We start from the raw sequence: 18586 nt of genomic DNA, 5'->3' as shown, positions 1-18586 counted from the left end.
GTTAAATGTATAAGTTAAAGGAGGAAATGTAACAGACATTGACAACAGCAAGCAGCAGGCCAGATCGGTCCATATTAACAGTTTTAGCGGGAAAAGAGATGCAACACAGTATTTTAAGTAAAAGTATGAGTAGTATTTTTCCAAAATGACCTCAAAAGGTACACAAGACTGCATGAGTACATGTAACTTGGTACCTGTCCTAAAGAAGTGGACCATCAATGATTAATAGATCAATAGACTCGTGAACTGATGGATGTTTCAAGCCTTAGAGACATTGTGAGGTAATTGAGTAGAATGTATTTTAAAGGTAGCTGCTGATCTCTAATTAATTCAATACCATCTGCGTGAACATTTTGGAACATCTGTTGTGTTGGGGAGGGTCCACCTGGTGACCGGGAGCCTTTTGGGTGCCAGGCGGTGCCAGGTCCAGCCTTTCCACTCGAAAAAAAAACAATCTCCCAATCTTCTTTTCCATCCCGCCCCTTCTAAGATGAATAAGGTCCAAGTCCAAAAATGTGTGACATTCCTTCCTGGTGTCACACACACACACACACACACACACACACACACACACACACACACACACACACACACACACACACACACACACACACACACACACACACACACACACACAGCTCCACTGACTGTGTATGATGGCCACACATGCCAAATAGGGCAGACAGCAATTGATTTTCCAGTGGTTAAAATGTGACGGGTGACGTCACTGCACATACCATGCTTCCTTCTGTTTAAACAGTTTTCCCTCCAGTAATTCAGTGATCAGTTTTATTATGCTGCTGACATTCCCGAAATCTGGCTTTATATAGTTCAAAGTGCATAGTTTATGGTGAATATTGATAAAGTAATGGTAAATGGATACAGTGCATTTAAAACACTGTATAATTCCCAGAGGTAAATTACAATGCATGATACAGTTTAATGTTGTTCTTTATAGGAAGAAGCCTGATGCAGGGCCTGTGCCACTGGAGGCCCTGCTATAGTCGTCGCAAGCAAGCTGTGGGGCTCATGGCGAAAGCACGACCAGAGAGTACGAGCTTTCATAGTTGCGCGTTGCCGTTTAGATGCCATGGTGATATTCTCCGGAAAGACAGGGGGGCGCTGTGCACAAACCACCAGAGGAAACTCAAATAACTGACTTCCGGCTTTTATTACCGGAAGCAATGCAAACATAAACAGATCCAGTCTATGAAAACAGGCGGTTTACAACATGGAGTGGCTGAACCTCGAGGAAGAAGAAATAATAATTGGTTTAATATTGCATTCGGAGAAAAGACGACGCAGAAGGAGATGGAATGTCCACCCTTTACACGCAGCAAGGGACGGTGGCCGTGATGCACCTCAGGCTAGTTTGCACAATCGCCAATGAACACCAAAGAAGAAGAACCTGAAGCGCGCGGTCGCGGAGTTCCAAAAATTGTGAGGTGCTCGCCCTCGTAAAAAATCGCCGTGCGGCGCTGTAGTGAGCGCCGCAGTGAGCGCCGCAGTGACGTCATTTATGCCACACACACTAAACAACACTACAGCTGCGGCGACTATAAACCACGACGGTGCCCACCATGACGGTGCCGAGGCCTTGGGCAACGTGACAATGGGAAACTACACATAACAGCCGCCCAGGTCGACCTGAACAGGCTGACAACAATATGATGCTCATTTTTTTACAAGCTCAGCAGAAACACAGTGAAAATAATGCACTTCTGCGAAGAGAAAAAGCTTCAAAAGTAATATCAGCATTGAAAATGAACTGTACGGTAAAGTCTGAAAATTTTCAGTTTTAAATTAGATACAATTAAATACTACTGATACTTTTTAAAGATTTCCTTAATGCTCACAACATGTGTATACTGTATACAGTATATGATGACAAGATGGAAATTTGCCAAAGTCATGCCAAAATTGTGCTCAAGTAATATATTTAGATGACTTGGAAAATAACTTAATCTGAGTATTTATCTTATTTTGGGGGACTGCCTAACTGCAATGTCCTAAAGTAGCTGAGCATAAAGCCAAAATAACATTCTCTGTCTCACATTATACATTGGCCTTTGCACGCATACCATAAAAGTACTGTATTTTGAACTGCCCCCAACTAAAGATTTTCCTAGTCAACTAGCATTTATGGTATTAATAAAAGAATTCAAATAAATATGTTTGGGGCATCAGAAAATGGATTTGGGTACCAGGGCTGAGAAAGAATGTTAAAACTAACATTGTAAACACTATGCTACATTACAGATAAATACAAAACCTAATAACCAGCTCAATTATACATTTTATTTACAAGTTCTACACACACGAAGTGAGCCGCCTGGTAATTACACGTCAAAAGCCGCTCATCAATAACTGTAATGATTCTGAATGTGTCAGAATGACCAGCGAGGGTGCTGAACATTTTGTTAATTTTATTAGCAACACCAACACAATAACTTATAAACAGCTTTCAAAATATCAATTTAATTTACAAGTGCTGCACGGTGCTCATGCATGAAATGAGCCGCCTGTTAATTACCGGCAAAAGCCGCTCGTCAAATCCCACACTTTGGAATCCCTGCCCGACGTAGTAACTTATTTATTAACCGCAGCCTCATAAACGCAAATGTCTTTCCCCTACTAACTGACTAACTGAGTCCTGTGTCCGTCGTTTCAAATTAAAAGCCCTTTAGCGTTTTATACACAGGTCCCATAGGATATTGGTATTGGTAAGATTAAGTGGCATCTAGAGGGGAGGTCGCAGATTGCAACCAACAGAATACCCCTCCCCTTCCAAGCATGTGGGAGAACCTACGGTGGCCGCGAAACTCCCGAAAAACGCAAAAGGACCTCTCTAGAGCCAGTGTTTGGTTTGTCCGTTCTGGGCTACCGTAGAAACATGGGAAAAAAAACAGATATTACACATCTGTACCGAGTCGGCCTGATCGGCCCATGGGCGGTGATTGGTCTGACTCGGCTGGGACGGTTTTCTGGTGTGTTGTTTGTCGTGCAGTGAGGGGGGAAGTGTGGTGCAGGGACCAGAGCCTGTGACCTGATCGCCGCCGACAAACTGCCAGTTGACAAATCCACTATTATTTACATTTTTGTTTGCAAGCGAGCCTTTCTGTTATTCTCTCAATAAAAACTCCCCCCTGAGCAGATCCCTCGCTCCTTAATCCCTACCTGTGGGTAGAGTCACGCACGCATGCACGCACACAACCACAGGCTACAGGGTGAGCAAAGCTCTTCCGGGCACACTTAAAAGGGTTCTGCTATACCAGGGGTTGGGAACCTTTTTGGCTGGGAGAGCCATAAAAGCCAAATATTTCTAAATGTATTTCCTTGTGAGCCATATAATATTTAATAAAATTGCAACTTAATGCGTGCATTTTTAAGTAAGGCATACATTTTAAACGTATAACACATCTCTGAGTACTTAAAAAAGCACTATAATAAATTTCTCTTTATTCTTCTTAATAATATCGTTGTTATACTGTAGTTAACCAATAATAAATTAAATACTTTTTACTAATAATGCTATTTCTGGTGCTGCCCGGTTTGGCTGATGGCCTTGTAGTCTGCTTCATACGTAGTGAGGTTAGGCTTCGTGCTGCGTTGAGGCTTCCATCAGTTCAACGTGAGCGTAGGCTGCTCTTAATGTTTCTCAGATGTGAAAGACTGCTCACATGCGTATGTAGAGCCAAACATGGTCAATACGGCAATACTCTCATGCTGCATTGTGTGCTATGTGACGGGAAGAATCAGCTGGTCTTCAGGTTCAAGTTCAAGAGATTATTTGTCACATACAGTACATATTGAAGTCTTTTCCATTTCTGTCCACTTGTGTTCAGCTGATTGGTCCGACCCGAGGCAGGGAGTTTTCTTAATGTTTGCCTGTCTTACAGAGGGGATCGGCGCATGGGCTCGTAAGCAGCCCAGCAGTGGAACGCCATTCCTCCTGCGCCCAAGAGGATCATTATTATCCACAATTATTATAATAATCCTCAGTGATATATATAATTGTAGCAATAAAACTCTCGCCATGTCGGCACACCACGGCTAGAAAGACTCCGTCTCCCTCACTAAACCCTCACCTCTGGGCAGAGACTCCCACAAGTGGCGCCTGAGCAGAGACCCGGGGGGGGCAGGGCGCCGAGTGAAAGGCGCCCCGGAGTCTTTCTGTGGCCCGCAGCCGGTGCTTGACTACGCCCCTTTGTCCGCCACATTTATATTTTGAATTTTATTTTCAAAATTGTAATTTCTCTTACCTGTTTTACTTTAAAATGACACAGAATAATTATTTATTACTTGTTAGTTGTGATGAAAAATGTTAGCTCAAAATTGTCTGCGAGCCATATACGGTCATCGAAAGAGCCATAATTGGCTCGCGAGCCATAGGTTCCCGACCCTTGTGCTATACAGTGATATGTGTTTGGATGGGATGGTTACCTGGGATACCGGCATGACAATGAAGGACCCCCCGCCAGAGCTCTCGGTCACGATGGCCAGGAACTTGGCATTGACGGCACAGAAGTGGTTGTCGTGGACGTTCTTAGTGATGGGGATACCGTCGAAGCAGTGCTCCCGGTTGGCCACCTTTCCGTAAACATTTCGAAACTTGGAGCTTCGGTAAGTTGGGCGCCATGACATCTGAGGAAGAAAGACAAGAAAAATGATGCAACATACACTATACAGCGGTATGGTGGCTCTGCGATTAGCTCTGTTGCCTCACATCAAGACGGTTCTGGGTTCAAAACTGACTGGGGCCTTTCAATGTGGAGTTTATGTTCTCCCCATGGTCAGGTAGATTTCTTGCTACCATAAAAATGGCATGCACATCAGGTACACACTCCTGCTGATGCCCTTGACCAATACGTTGGCTCTACATCTGGAGTGTGGCACCATGCTGTGGCTGCTCACTGCTCCTAAACAGTTAGGATGCTCAGATTCAGAGGACAAATTTCCCCACAGAGATTAAAAAAGTGATTCTTCTTCTTCAAAGAGCTATACCCATTTGTGGCAGACGAGGGGGCATGGTTAAGCTACAGGCTGCAGGTGACGATGATTCTTCCTGCTGCGGCGCAGATGTACCGGGTCTGCCTAATCAGCCCCATTAGCGCTGATTGGTCGGACCCGGCTGGGAGCGTTTTTTTATGTGTTGTTTTGTCTTGCAGTGGGGATCGGGTGGTGCAGGTCGCGGAAAAGCCTGTGTACCACACCACAACTGAGGAGACTCCCCGACTCTGATTAATCCCTTTATTTTATGTTCCCGTGTTCGCCAGCGAGACTTTTTGTTACTTGCTATTAAAGACTCACACCATGTCGGCGCCCCACTGCCAGAAACACTTCGTCTCCCTCCCAAAACCTGTACTTATCAGTAGAAACTCCCACAATTAGTGCCCGTACAGGGACTCGGGAGGGGAAGGGCGTCGGCAAGGGACCTACAACGTACCGGTAAGAGTACAAGGGGGTAGACATGAGGCTTTGCTGGACTCTGGCAGTTTTTCAGACAGCAATGCCTGATTTGACCCGGGGCTTTGGTAGAGGTGTCGTGGGTGGAGATTAGGTGTGTGCATGGGGATATTCACAGATATCCAATTGTGCAACCTGAAATTTCTTACAAGGGGAAAAAGCATAAGGTGAAGGCTGTGGTTAGTTCCCACCTGTCTCACTCCCTGATTTTGGGTATAGATTGGCCAGGGTTTGACACTTTAATGAGGGAGAGCGGTGCGGGAGTGCGCTCACGGTCAGTAGGGAAATGTGAGTATTGCATGGCGCGTGGTGACGTTAGTGATTGCTACGGGGTCGGGAGCGAAGGAGTCCCTACTGGGGTCTTCCCAGTAGGGTAGTCCCAGTGATCTCCCCCATGGATGATTTGGGAGTTTGCGGATTGGGGAGGTCGATTATGAGGTCAAGCGGTCAGACAGGGGCGGGACGATTGTGATTTATCACCGGGGGTCCGTGTCTCTGGCAACCGCGTTTGATCGAGGGGAATAGGTTGGGGCCAGATTTTCCGAAAACGACCAATCCCACCCGGGACTGTCCAGTAAACATCTCTCGGCAGGCCAGAGTTCAGACGTTACATGTATAGTAACTGGATATGCATATACTGCACATACTTCATACACCACCATGTGGAGACAACCTTGGGGATAAAGATACACTCCTGGCTGTATGGCCTGCTCGAGCAAAAACGCAAAGTCGTGCAGGCAGAAATAAAGGCCATGCTAGACACATGGGTGATAGACGAGTCTACAAGTGACTGATGTAGCCCCACAGTGCTGGTGGGTAAGCCCGATGGGTCGGCCCGGTTCTGTGTAGACTACCAAAAGGTGAACGAGGTGTCAAAATCCAACATGTACCCAATGCCCTTGGTCAACGAGCTACTTGAACAGTTAGGCACAGATACATTTTTTACAACACAAGATTCAACACTGGATATACTGGCGGATTCCCTTCTCTCCAGAGTCAAAGGAAAATCGACTTTCTCCACTCAGCAGGGGTTGTACCAGCCTTCAATCGATTCTAAAATATATCCAGAGATATAAACTATGGTGCATATCCCAACGCCTTCTCATTCACCTGAGGGTTAGTCTGTTACACTGACATATTGGTACCAAGTTGTTTACTGATGCAATTTTCAACTCACTGCAGAGATTGCCTTGGGGAGCCACAAAGGTAGAGCAAACAGTTGTTAGTTGCCTCTTATCTATTAAATGAGTTAAATGTTGCTTTGTGGTGGAATTTCCCTTTAGAAGCCGGTTTCAAAATTTTATTTTGTTTTTAATTACCCAATTCTTACATGGCAGCCAGTCCATCTGCAAAGAGAACATAGCAGAGTGCGAAAGAAGAAAGAGAAATCACTTGACCAGTTCACTAGACCATTCAATACAAATCTTTGTTTCGGTTGTCTTGTCTGTCGGAACATGAATGGCAATGAAATAATGTTTGCTACAAATGTCATAAACAAAATGCCGGGCTTCCAGAAACATGATTCATCGCTCAAATAAGAACATGAAATTATGGCCTGTTCTAGGGTTGGGCTATATGTCAAAACTTTCCTACTGGCCACCATCAGCCCATATACTGGCGATTGTCTATATCTTTGCAATGGGGAGCGGAGCGGATCGTGGGCGCCTCCATGCGCCTATCCATGTGCCCCTGTCTCCCTCTCCCTCTGCATTTTTCCCATGAGTGCGTAACCCTCTACATGGGTGCTCGGGCTCGGAACCAGCAGTGTGTGCGGCACTTGGGTGGAACAAGGATTTTCAGCGAATGCAATCATGGAAGAGCTTGTTGCGTAAAACAATACAAAAATCCCTATATGGGATTATTTTGGTTTTAAACCAGACGCAACTGGCAAGCCTAAGGATGTAAAATAAGTGTGCCGGACTCACTGGCTGCAGCCCGGAGGTTGACAAAGGATAGGATAAAGGATAAAGGATAAAGAGCGGAGGAGCAAAATAAAATGATCAAATCGTGTAACTATCCCGGAGAAAGGAGCCGTCCCGGTCTGGGTCTCTCTGCTCCCCCCAGGAGGAGGCGGAGCCGGCGGCTGCGGCTTCCCCGGGACGGGCCCCCCACCCCCCGGTAACAGGTGTGTATGAGTGCCCTCTACACCGCCGCGTTGTTCTTCTTATATCTGAACAGAACCGAACCAAAGGAAGAAAGAAAGAGAGAGAGCCTTTTTCAGAATGACCTGAAAACGGGGTTTACAGTGATTTACTTTATATTTTTGAGAATTTCCCCAGACAGGGAGAAAAGCACCGGATACGATTAAAGCGGCAACGCTGAATACCATTTCCTATTGCGTACGCTTTCGATTGCGCTTTCATGGTCACTAAAGTTGCAAAATAAAAGGACAAAAATTGGCCAAGATATCCAATTGTGCAACCTGAAATTTCTTACAAATTTCACCCAAGCCTGGCCTGTTCTCCAATGGACTTGTAGCACAATGAACAGTAGACATTCTTCTGACACAACACAAGGGAAATGGTTAACTTGTGATGTAGAAACTTCACATTTAGTCAAGCTGCTGCTTCTGTTTGTCAGTCCACAGCAAGAATGTGTTTCTGGAATTCCTGCTTTGTGGCACGGGGTATATTTCCGAAGGGGATCAGACCTGTGAGTGCGTGCAGAACTAGACTTTTAGTGCAGAGGTCAGCTGTCCTGGAGCTATCATTGTGGTTTTGGATGTATATGGAAAGAACTTGGCAAACCCTGAATCAGTTCCTGAACACAATTCCAATGAGGCCATTTGGAGATCAGTCCTCAGATAGGAACTGAAGCCATGATTTAAGACTGCGGTCAGATCAGTGGCAATGTCGCCGGATGACATCATGACATCAGTTAATACTCCATTCAGCATTGTTCTCAGGGTGATACTGGTCGTGGTGTGTGGACACAAATAGAAATGTCCGCAGTCCCACATTCTGCCATTGTTTTCGTCCCATTTAGTCTCAAACCACATCATGGTGAAAGATGCACTGAGATCTATTGCTGTATTATAGACTATTGCAGTACAATGGTGTTACAATAGTACTACTGTAAAACTCACACAAGGTTCCAAGTCCAGCTACTTCACCAGTTATAATGTACAGACAGTGTGGCTACTTCTCTCCCCATGCACATCTTACTGTCATCCCTTTCAAAGCCAAGACAGATTGTTCTACAACAATCTCTGCATAAGCGGCATAATGGCAGCTTGTTAAAGAATTAATGTTGAACAGAGGAGCAGCAGAAAGTGGCCTGAGGGACCGTCCTAGAGAGAGAGAGAGAGAGACTCAGAGACACGCTGGCTTTGAGCTCGCTTTACAAGGATGCTCATTCATCAGTCAGCATAGGGCATGAAGAGGATGAGAGTGTGTGTGTGTGTGTGTGTGTGTGTGTGTGTGTGTGTGTGTGTGTGTGTGTGTGCTCGCGCGTGTGTGTGTGTTTGTGTGTGTGAGGAAAACACAAACACGCACTATCAGTAATGCAGCAACGAAGCAACGAAGTTTGCATCTATTAACACAGGTCATAAGACCTGGTTTCTCTTACTCACATTACTACTTCTGGTGGAAGAAAATATCTCGTGCGTGAGTGAATACGCAGTCGGTAAGAGTTTATTCCTACACAACTGGTCTGTATATAGTTATAAAAGTACAACATTTGATCTCAATCTCAACATCTGCACTATTTTTTATGACATCTTTATATTAATAGTCCTCCAGGTAATGGTCTCCTCATGGTCTCATTGGAAAAAGCCTCTTACCTTTACACTGACCCTACAGCTGGCGCTCCAGCGGCCTTCTCAGATGGCAAACAAAGCCACCCTTCCCTTCCTCTCAATGAGAAAGCACCAGGACTTCCTCTGCTTTTCCCTTCCTCTGTTCAAATCCAAGCAGACGGCCCAGTGTCTTCCTGCCTCCCTCATCGCTCCCTCCCTCTCCCCTCCCCCTATCCCCCTCTTCTCCTCCTCCTTGCACTGGTACTGATAACCAGAGGGAGGGAGTTGTTGCCCTCTCCTCCCCTCCTCGTCGGCTCCTGTCCTGCTGCTTACTCAGCCCACTCTATCTCTCCTCTCCTGTCATTTTCCTATTGTTTAGTTAGTTCATTAGCTAGTTTGTTATTATATACTATTTAATATCAAACGTATTGGGGTGCAATCTGTATGATATGCTGCGGTCTTGCATTGCATTGTCTCCAGCGTGAGGGGTTTTTAACATAATTTCTCAGTCAGAGCTACACATCATGAACTCAGTTCTTTTAAATTGTTTAAGACTAATGCATTCTCCTTAGAGAATGCGTACTTACTGGCCTTTCCTGGACTCAGGACAAGCAGTTTCCATGGGACATGGAGTACTTTGCTTGAAATCAAATATCGCTCTGGGTTCCTACATGAACCTTTTCCCAACACTACCCAACAAGAAATAATATTAAACATATAAAATCACGGTCTGTCACTGTGTCATTGGTACGGATGGGCAGGTTTCTCTGAATTGACAGAACTGGAATTGAACTGGTGTCGGACAGAACAAAACGTCTTTACATCTTGTATGAGAGATCGCACTGATCTGCTGATTGCTTCTCAAGAGCGTCATCTCACAGCAGCCGTTGCAGATGATTGCGCGCATGGCTCCAGCACCACTTTTACAACCTGACCCGGAGGGCTTATGATCCCTTTGCTAGTTGAGTGGCTGCCCCTGGTTTTGTTTTGTAGGTTGTTTGAGATGGGAGAAACGACTTCCGCAATAACCCTGCAGACATACGGGTATGCTGGCAGGTGTGATGGTGAGGATTATGCCTCCCCTGATGGTCCTGGACCTTTTGTGAGGTGTTTGTAGACCCCCGGATTTTCGCCAGCAGGCTGCTGTGGGTTTTTTATTGTTGTGTCTGTGTGTGTCTGTGTTCTTCTCAATATCTTGTTCATGCATACTAAATTATATGTTTTTTTGGAAATATCCTGCATATTCTATCCATCTATATAATTTATACCCTGTTCACATCCATTGCTTACAATGCTTTGTCCATTATGTCCAACAATGGTCCAACAAATCTTCTGTGTATGTGTTGTGTGTGCTTATGCATATTTTTGTCCACAAGGGCATATCCAGGGAGCCTACAGGGCTGCAGGGCAGAGTACTCCAGAGAGGGCTCTGTATTTATTGACTTTAAAGAGATTCCCCGCAGCAAGGCGGGGAATGCTGTCCGATCTCTTCTTCCCTCCTTCATTCCTCTTGTCTTATGCACCCCCCGCCATCGAAAAGTATTGTTTCTGTTCCTTATTAAAAACAGCCCCAAATTAAGAAATTTAAAATATCATCAGCCATTAATGAGTTAGCCTTCTGAAGAACAAACAATTTCTCTTCGACATGTTGTCATAACTGCAGTTACGCGGAATGTGCAAATACCGTCGAAACATCCTTCCTCTTCCTGTCGGACAGTCTGTGGAAGCATTCAAAATATGATCTGAAAGGATTCCAAATCCATAGAAATCCAATTCAGAAGCTGCCAAATAGAAGTCAATGGCTATAATCATTCCAATCAACGTTTCCTCAATGCTTCTGCCAGCTGAGGAAGTGGGATCATCGGAGATCTCACACAAAGCTCACAATGGCGAAGCCACGGGCTGGTTACGGATCTTTTCACGCCATCTGTCGACGAGCCCCGTCAGGCCACTGTGAGGACCACGTTCTCCCTGTCCTCTGCTTCAGCGTACAGTCATTCATACAGTCATCAACACAACTTCCTATTTCTGCGAGGAGAACGTATCACAGCAACAGGGACGCCTGACCGGCTGTTTTGGCTCCGGTCGCTTCAGTCCGTGACTCTGTGACTCAGTGATAGTGTCGCATCCTGGCAGAAATGAGTGGAATATTCATTGCCTCAAGCGATGCTTGACGGGACACTTTTGGCCATGAAAGACTTTTTGTTACTGCTGTGAAAGTCTCTGTGAAGGGTATTCAAGATTTAAGAATTGTATTCTTTGTTAACTGTCACTTTGCATGCTGGTGTGCTCTCCAGTCGTTTTCGTCCTTATTTTTTTTTTAACTACGGAAGAATAAGTGTCCATTATTCCTTGTTACGTATTTTACTAAATTTGAACAGCAGCATATTGCAGAGGGTTGTGTACATCTGTGTCTGAGCTCCTATAGCGCAGTGCAGCGGGGACAGATCGTTATTTGCTTGCCCGTGTGTGTGTGTGTGTGTGTGTGTGTGTGTGTGTGTGTGTGTGTGTGTGTGTGTGTGTGTTTCTGACTGCATTGGGATGATGAAGTTGTTATTCAGCAAAATAAGAGACCAGAGACCTGCGAATGCAAGCTCTCAGCCTTTCTCTCATCCTCACTCACTCACTCTCTCTCTCTCTCTCTCTCTCTCTCTCTCCCTCTCTCTCTCTCTCTCTCTCTCTCTCTCTCCCTCTGTCATACACACTCAATCTCACACAAACACACACACACACACACACACACACACACACACACACACACACACACACACACACACACACACACACACACACACACACACACACACACACACACACACACACACACACACACACACACCACTACCAGTGTTTATGGATTAAAGAGCATGCTACCAAGGCCATGATGACATGTTGCCCCTGCTGGAGTGTAGTTATCAGAGCAGTGTATGGTGGAGAAGTGGATGGGTTTCTAGTGTTCAGGAAGACTAAAGGGTCTCCAGCCACACGGTGCTCCTTCGATACTTTGACATGTTTGAAGATGCAGAAAGGCAATTACATTATGTGAAATACATATGTCGGTAAACCAGCATAGTCAGTAAATCAATAAATCTTCTATAGGAACAATGATATTTGTAAAAGTAGAGAAGAGTAAAGGGGGATAGAGATCTATAATGACATCCTTTTACCACAAACAAATGTTCATTTTTTACAATATATTGCTGTAATTTTTTGAAAAGTGGATGCTACACACACATACACACACACGCACGCACGCACGCAAACGCAAGCACACACACAAACACACACACACACACAAAGGAAGAGTCACTTTGTGCTGATTGAACGTGGACCTGGAGAATGGTCTAAATTAATAATTCCCTCCGTGTGTGTCTCTCCTTTCTCTTTTCCCAGAGGAGCTTCCTGCCACATGCTTTCTGAAGCAGAATGACGTGGCCTGCTGCTTTAGAAGGGGCAGGACGGTCAGACCGCTGCGACGAAGGAGGGTTATTAATAAAGAAAGAAGAAAACAACAAAGAAAGAAAGGGAGGGGATGATGAAAACAAAGAGATAGGACAGTGAAGGAGTGGGGAGGGGGCTGTATTTGTGTGTGTGGTTGTAATTTATTGTAACTCATAAATTCATAAATCAGCAATATAATCATTTATCACAAATGTCATGTTTTTTTTAAACCGGATATAAAAGTATATGCAAGTTGTTTGGCAGTCCTGACAATACAATAAAGATGCTTTTTGTCTACCGCCACAGAGGAAGAGCAACAAAGAAAGGGAGAGCGAGAGAGCGAGTGAGAGAGATGGACAGGTTGAAGGTGAGGATGATCCCCACCCAGGCTAAAACTGAGAACAAAGAAATATCCAGGGAGACGGAGGGAGAAACGAGAGCGAGAGAGAGAGAGAGAGAGAGAGAGAGAGAGAGAGAGAGAGAGAATCAAGGTGAATGCAAGACAGACAAAGCCAGACAAAAAGAAAACAGAGAGGGAGAGAGAAAGGGGGGGGGGGTGCAGACAGACAGAAAGCAGCAGGAGAGGTACATCCCAGACAGTGTTGCCCAGAGATGCAGGCACCATGATCACTCCCTTCTGTCAGACCACCTGCTTGCTGCCCGGGATACCAAACACACACACAAACACGCACGCACGCACGCTCGCACGTACGTGCGCATGCATACACTGAAGATATACCGACACAAAATGCAAATATTAGTGCAATTGTTAGCGATTAATTGTTCAAAAACAAGCGGTTAAGACTCAGACATGTTCTAGGTACAAAGTCGGTCGCCTAGTAAGCGGAAGGTTGCCAGTTCGATCCCCGGCTCCTCCTTGTAGCGTGCTGATGTGTCCTTGAGCAAGACGCTTAACCCCCTAACTGCTCCCCGGGCGCCGCTATATGGCAGCCCACTGCTCCTATGTACATAATTTACTAGGATGGGTAAATACAGAGAAATTGCAAATTTGTGGGACTGATAAAGGTATATAAAAAAATAACAATAAAATAAAATACACACCATATCAGGCAGAGGCAGAGAGAGGCAAGGCTGGAGGTCTCAAGTGACAGATGGCATCAAACTGTGACTCAGCTCTTCCTCCAACCCAGCCACCCCGCCTTCCTTCTGTCAATCGGGGGTGGGGGGATAGAAGGAATTAAAGGTTTGAATGTGCCTACCAGCTACCAGACACACGGAGGCCAAGAGACAAGGAGCAGCATTAGCGCTGGCGTTCTGCCCCCAGGCAGGGAGGTCCCCCCCCAGTCCGTATTGCGACATCATAGCATTGTGAGGATAGTATGACATCAGAACACGAACATATAAGATGGCCGGAGAGAGACAACCGCGGTCAATGTGATCACGTCTCAGTATCGAATTAACATCTCTTCCATCAGCCTCGTCATTGCCCTTGAGAAAGCACAATCGATTATATTATTGAGTCAATTCATGTTATTGGTGTATGGATACAGTGTAGGAGCTATGACAACCAATTTAACAGGTTTTCTACATCTGCATAGAGATTGATCCTTAATCTGCATATTTCTGTATTGTTCCACACTTTTACACCACTTTCATTAAAGATACCAAAAGTGAGCTCCTGTCTCCGGGTACTTATTGGGAGAGTGTTTAGCTCGCTGCATAGCCATAGCGCATAGAGTTTAAATGGGTGTTGTTGCTTCAGAAAAGGTTGAAAAGGATGCTAAAGCATACTCTCGCAGAATCGTAAAATGCCAAATTCTATACAGTTGTATTGTACAGTACATTCCATTGAAATTGCGAGGGCTGAAAAAAACCTGGTGTGGCCTTCCGCCAGTGATGTTGGCACAGAGGATGGAGGAGCAATTTCCTTTGGAAAATATTGAAATCTATCATCAAAATGAAGGGCACAGAGACAGCGTTTTGAGGAGTGAGTGATATCGTAGAGGGAAATCGTCATGCAACCCCCTACTTTAAGATATTGGCGTTTGGACCATCGATGTGATCGTCAACACCTTGATGTCTTAGTAGGACTCAAACCACTGACTCACAGAATTATACACAGCATAATACTAGGGTGACTTTCCATGTGTTACTCAGGCCAATGAAAGCTACAGTGTCAATGCAAGTTGATAAAGCAACCGAGAAGGAGTCAAGATCCCCCCCAAACAAGCTTACAACAGGGGCTTCCAGACACATTTCACGCTTTAAAGACACTGAACCTCTGCCAAACACTCTCCCTCCAAGAATCCAGCATTTAAATGGTATTTAGTTAAAGCGGTGGTTCTGTTCTAACCTCTTTAAAAGCTCCTTAATATTTTGTATTTACTGCTCAATTTCGCAAAAGCATGGGAAAATGTTGGTGTTTAAATTGGATGTAGTCCCTTGTTTTGAAGTTCAACCTTGTTGTGTGCCAGACATTCCAGCTTCACAGTGTGAACACACTGAGCCCTTCTCTCTCCAAGCCTCAACTCTTTCTCTCTCTCTCTCTCTCTCTCTCTCTCTCTCTCTTTCTCTCTCGCTCTCTCAGAGATGAAGAAAATAACAAAAGGCGGATCCAGAGTTCGTCCAAGCCTAATTTCAAAACGTCTTTCAGAGCACACTGGCCAAGAAGCACCTCATTCAAGATCAATTCAAGCTACAGTATCAATAGCCGCACTCGTCTGCACTTGTGCATTAGATACCACCCGCGGACCCATATTTTGTTTCCAAATTCATTTAGCGAAACATCAATAGAAAGAGAGGTCATGATGTCCACGAGAGTCCCATCGTCACAGGTTGTCAATAAAATGAATGTCATCCAGACCCAACTAAACAACTGTACAAAGCTCCACATGCAGAACATACTGTGATGCATGCTGAACCACCGCCTGCAACCGCAGCTTGGAGTGCTGATGCAAACATCCATCCCGCAGCCATTTTAAAATGGTTACCCATGGATATTCATTGCTATGATACATCCAGGAATAAGAGTGTAACTGTTTTTATTCAAACCGCATAAAAATGCAGTGAGGAGCCTGGTGCCCCATTGGCACATGTTTGTGAACCACCACCCGAGGATCGCACCTTGGGTATTTCCGTGGGACTGTTCTCAATGTGTAAGAGAAGCAACATGGTAGTTTCCATTTGTTATAATAAAGCTGACAGAAGGACACCAATGGAAAATTCTTAAAATCAACGGCAGATCAAGTTAATCCGAGAAAGAGAGAAAAAAGGCAGGTTCAAACGCGGTTGACTCAGTCGGTTAGGATATGTAAATAGTGGGGAAATCACTACGTGACCATTGAGCTCCATACCTTTCTACTTATAGAGAAGAGACCTACAGTACGGTGGAATTTTCCTTTAAAGACGGAGGGCTTTTTGATCATAATTATAATTACTTTCCTATTAATCTGAACAGTTAGTTTGCAATATTGGCTACACATGGTCTAACTGCAGTAGCCTGTAACCACTCACACCTTTTAGTAAACTAACCCACAGTAAACTATGATGACTACAATGCAAACAGTCCTCGAGGGGAAAGTGTTTGTGGCCCATTCCTGGCACCTTTCAACTTGCTACCAAGTGTTGACGCGAGGACTCCAGATGTTGCTGTTTATTCAATACAGAGCTCGTGAAGGACTGCTAATGGGTTTTCCAACCCAAGGTAAGCAGGGTCCACCACAACTGGAAGCTAGCGGCGAGCCTGGCCTCAGGTGCTTTTCCATTCGCACAGAAAGACGGCGGAGGCGGCGATGACTCCGGTCGCGACGGCTGAGGGTCGCATGAGAAAATACGACCGCCTGCCGAGCGAAAACGCTGACGGGGATGATAAATCGAGGCCGGCACTCTTCACCTTTCTTCCTGTCTCTCTTCTGTCGCACACATACACTGAGCATGCTCTATACTGTATATGGTATATTGTGGTGTGTCCTTGCGACCTACACCAACACAAACTACGGTGAGAACAATCACAATACAAACCCACATACGCAAATAAATACCTTCTAGTATTCCCTTTTCTTCAGCCCTGCCATTCTTCAATTCGTGCCCAAATTGTGTCTGAGGGCAAAACAGAATCATAGACAGACAGAGAAGTAGAGCGAGAGACAGGATCGAAAGAGACATGGATAAAGAGAGAGACCGAGGCAGGGTAGAACGAGAGAGAGAGCGTTTGAGGCGTATGCACATTCTCAGACATGGTGTAGTGGATTAGACCGGAGCCCCGGGAGGTGACCCTGGCTATTGCTCATCTGGACCTGAATTCTTTCTGGAAAGTTCCGTGCGTCTCCGCCTGGGTCCCTTCCCAACTCGGCTTTCTGTTTCAATAGCATTAAAAGGGCTGTTTGCGTTTTTCTGTTTGTTGTAAGGGAATAAAGGCGGTGCCCGTGGAAATAAACACACCAAGCGAGCGAAGCGGCGACAAACCTCTTTTGGGAGCTGCCAGAGTGCATGCTGTGGCACATTTGAAATGTCATTTGTGCAAAATGAGGGTGAAGGTTAATGTGCTGTGAAGTTGGCCTATTTCACCGATGCCAGTCAGTCGGATGAGACATCCCCCGGGAAAAGCATGGCTAAAATGGTAATGCTGTCTGCTTTAATTATTTCAGCGTTCGGCTCCACATGTTTATGAGCATTCTCCACTGACGTTGATTTCAAAAGTGAAGTTCAAACCGAACACCGGCGACTCCTTACACAACTTTGTTGATAAAAATGTCAGTGATAGAATAGTAAAGTAATAGCAATAATAATATATTATTATGATTATAACCTTTATTTGTAGAGCACCATTCATATACAACATGCAGCTCAGTGCAAGTGCTTTTCATTAATAGAAGCCAATTAAATAATAATAATAATAATAATAATAATAATAATAATAATAATAATAATAATAACAATAATAATAAAGAAAATTTCAAACAGCAACAAAAATATGTTTTATTTTTATTATTTCTCTCAAATTCTTAGAAATACTCCATGCAATCCTCAAATAATTCTCAAAATAATCCTTCCAATAATTTACCACCCATTTCAATAGATTGCTCAGATGACGGGTGATGATCACACGTAAACATGACTCCAGACTGCGATATTGATCTGTGGCTGCCCGTGTCTATCAAGTTTGACTTTCACAGTACAATAAGCCTTCCTATGTGTCCCAGTTTCAGCAGTAATAAAACGCAGACCTCTTTATGACCATCCTCCATGGAGGGAAAAAGGTTTCATCTTGGCCGTGATCCGAAAAGAGATCATCTACTGGCACCCACCTCTCCCCGTCGGATATCTGTGCCCTTCCGAGTCGTACCCCGGCTTGCAGCGCGGAATGCTTTGATCAGATTGCTGCAGATCCCAGCTTTGGTATATTACATTGTTTTGGACGGCATTTGGGAGATGACTCCCGCATGCGGGTCTCAGGGATTGAGACGTTTTGTACGCTAGGGTTGTGGATGTTGATTTAATAAAGTTTAAAAATACTACCTTCCGACAACTTACGACATACACAAACATCATGTGATATGCACCAAACTTAAAAACAATACAATTCTTGATGAATATTATCCAAAGCAATAAAATGCGCTAGGAAGAATGTGTCAGATCAGATGTTAACACTGAGGATTACCGTTTGTTGACAAATCTTTCATTTTTTCTATTTTTCATTTTATTAATTTATTATTGCTTATTTGTCTACCTAAATACCTACCTACTCATATTGCCACCAACCTATGTATAAGATAAGAAAAGATAACCTCATATAAAACCCGAGATTCTTCAAACCAACATCCATTACATGGTTGGCAGTGATTCTGCTCTCCTCAGCAGCTCCACAGCACTCACCCCAAACCACAACTGGCTGTTTTTTCCCTTGACGGTGTGGAATCGCGTCCTCCAGACCTATTAACCCAGCTCAGGTGTTAACGGCTCCCATTCCCCACTGCCAGGACG

General features: G+C 44.7%; 1 protein-coding gene across 1 annotated transcript in view; it reads right to left on the bottom strand.

Moving 5' to 3' along the window:
• The window catches only part of coro2ba (coronin, actin binding protein, 2Ba), a 46893-nt gene that overhangs the window by 12129 nt on the left and 16178 nt on the right, over window positions 1-18586 (bottom strand). The window contains exon 2 of the mRNA XM_079997844.1: window positions 4444-4644. Coding sequence (XP_079853970.1) covers window positions 4444-4644 — 201 coding nt within the window. The remainder of the gene's footprint in view (window positions 1-4443; window positions 4645-18586) is intronic.

The sequence above is a fragment of the Zeus faber genome, assembly GCF_960531495.2.
Source record: "Zeus faber genome assembly, chromosome: 3".
Taxonomy (NCBI): domain Eukaryota; kingdom Metazoa; phylum Chordata; class Actinopteri; order Zeiformes; family Zeidae; genus Zeus; species Zeus faber.
The sequence above is the reverse complement of the archived record's forward strand: the minus strand, read 5'-3'. Positions and strand labels throughout refer to the sequence as shown.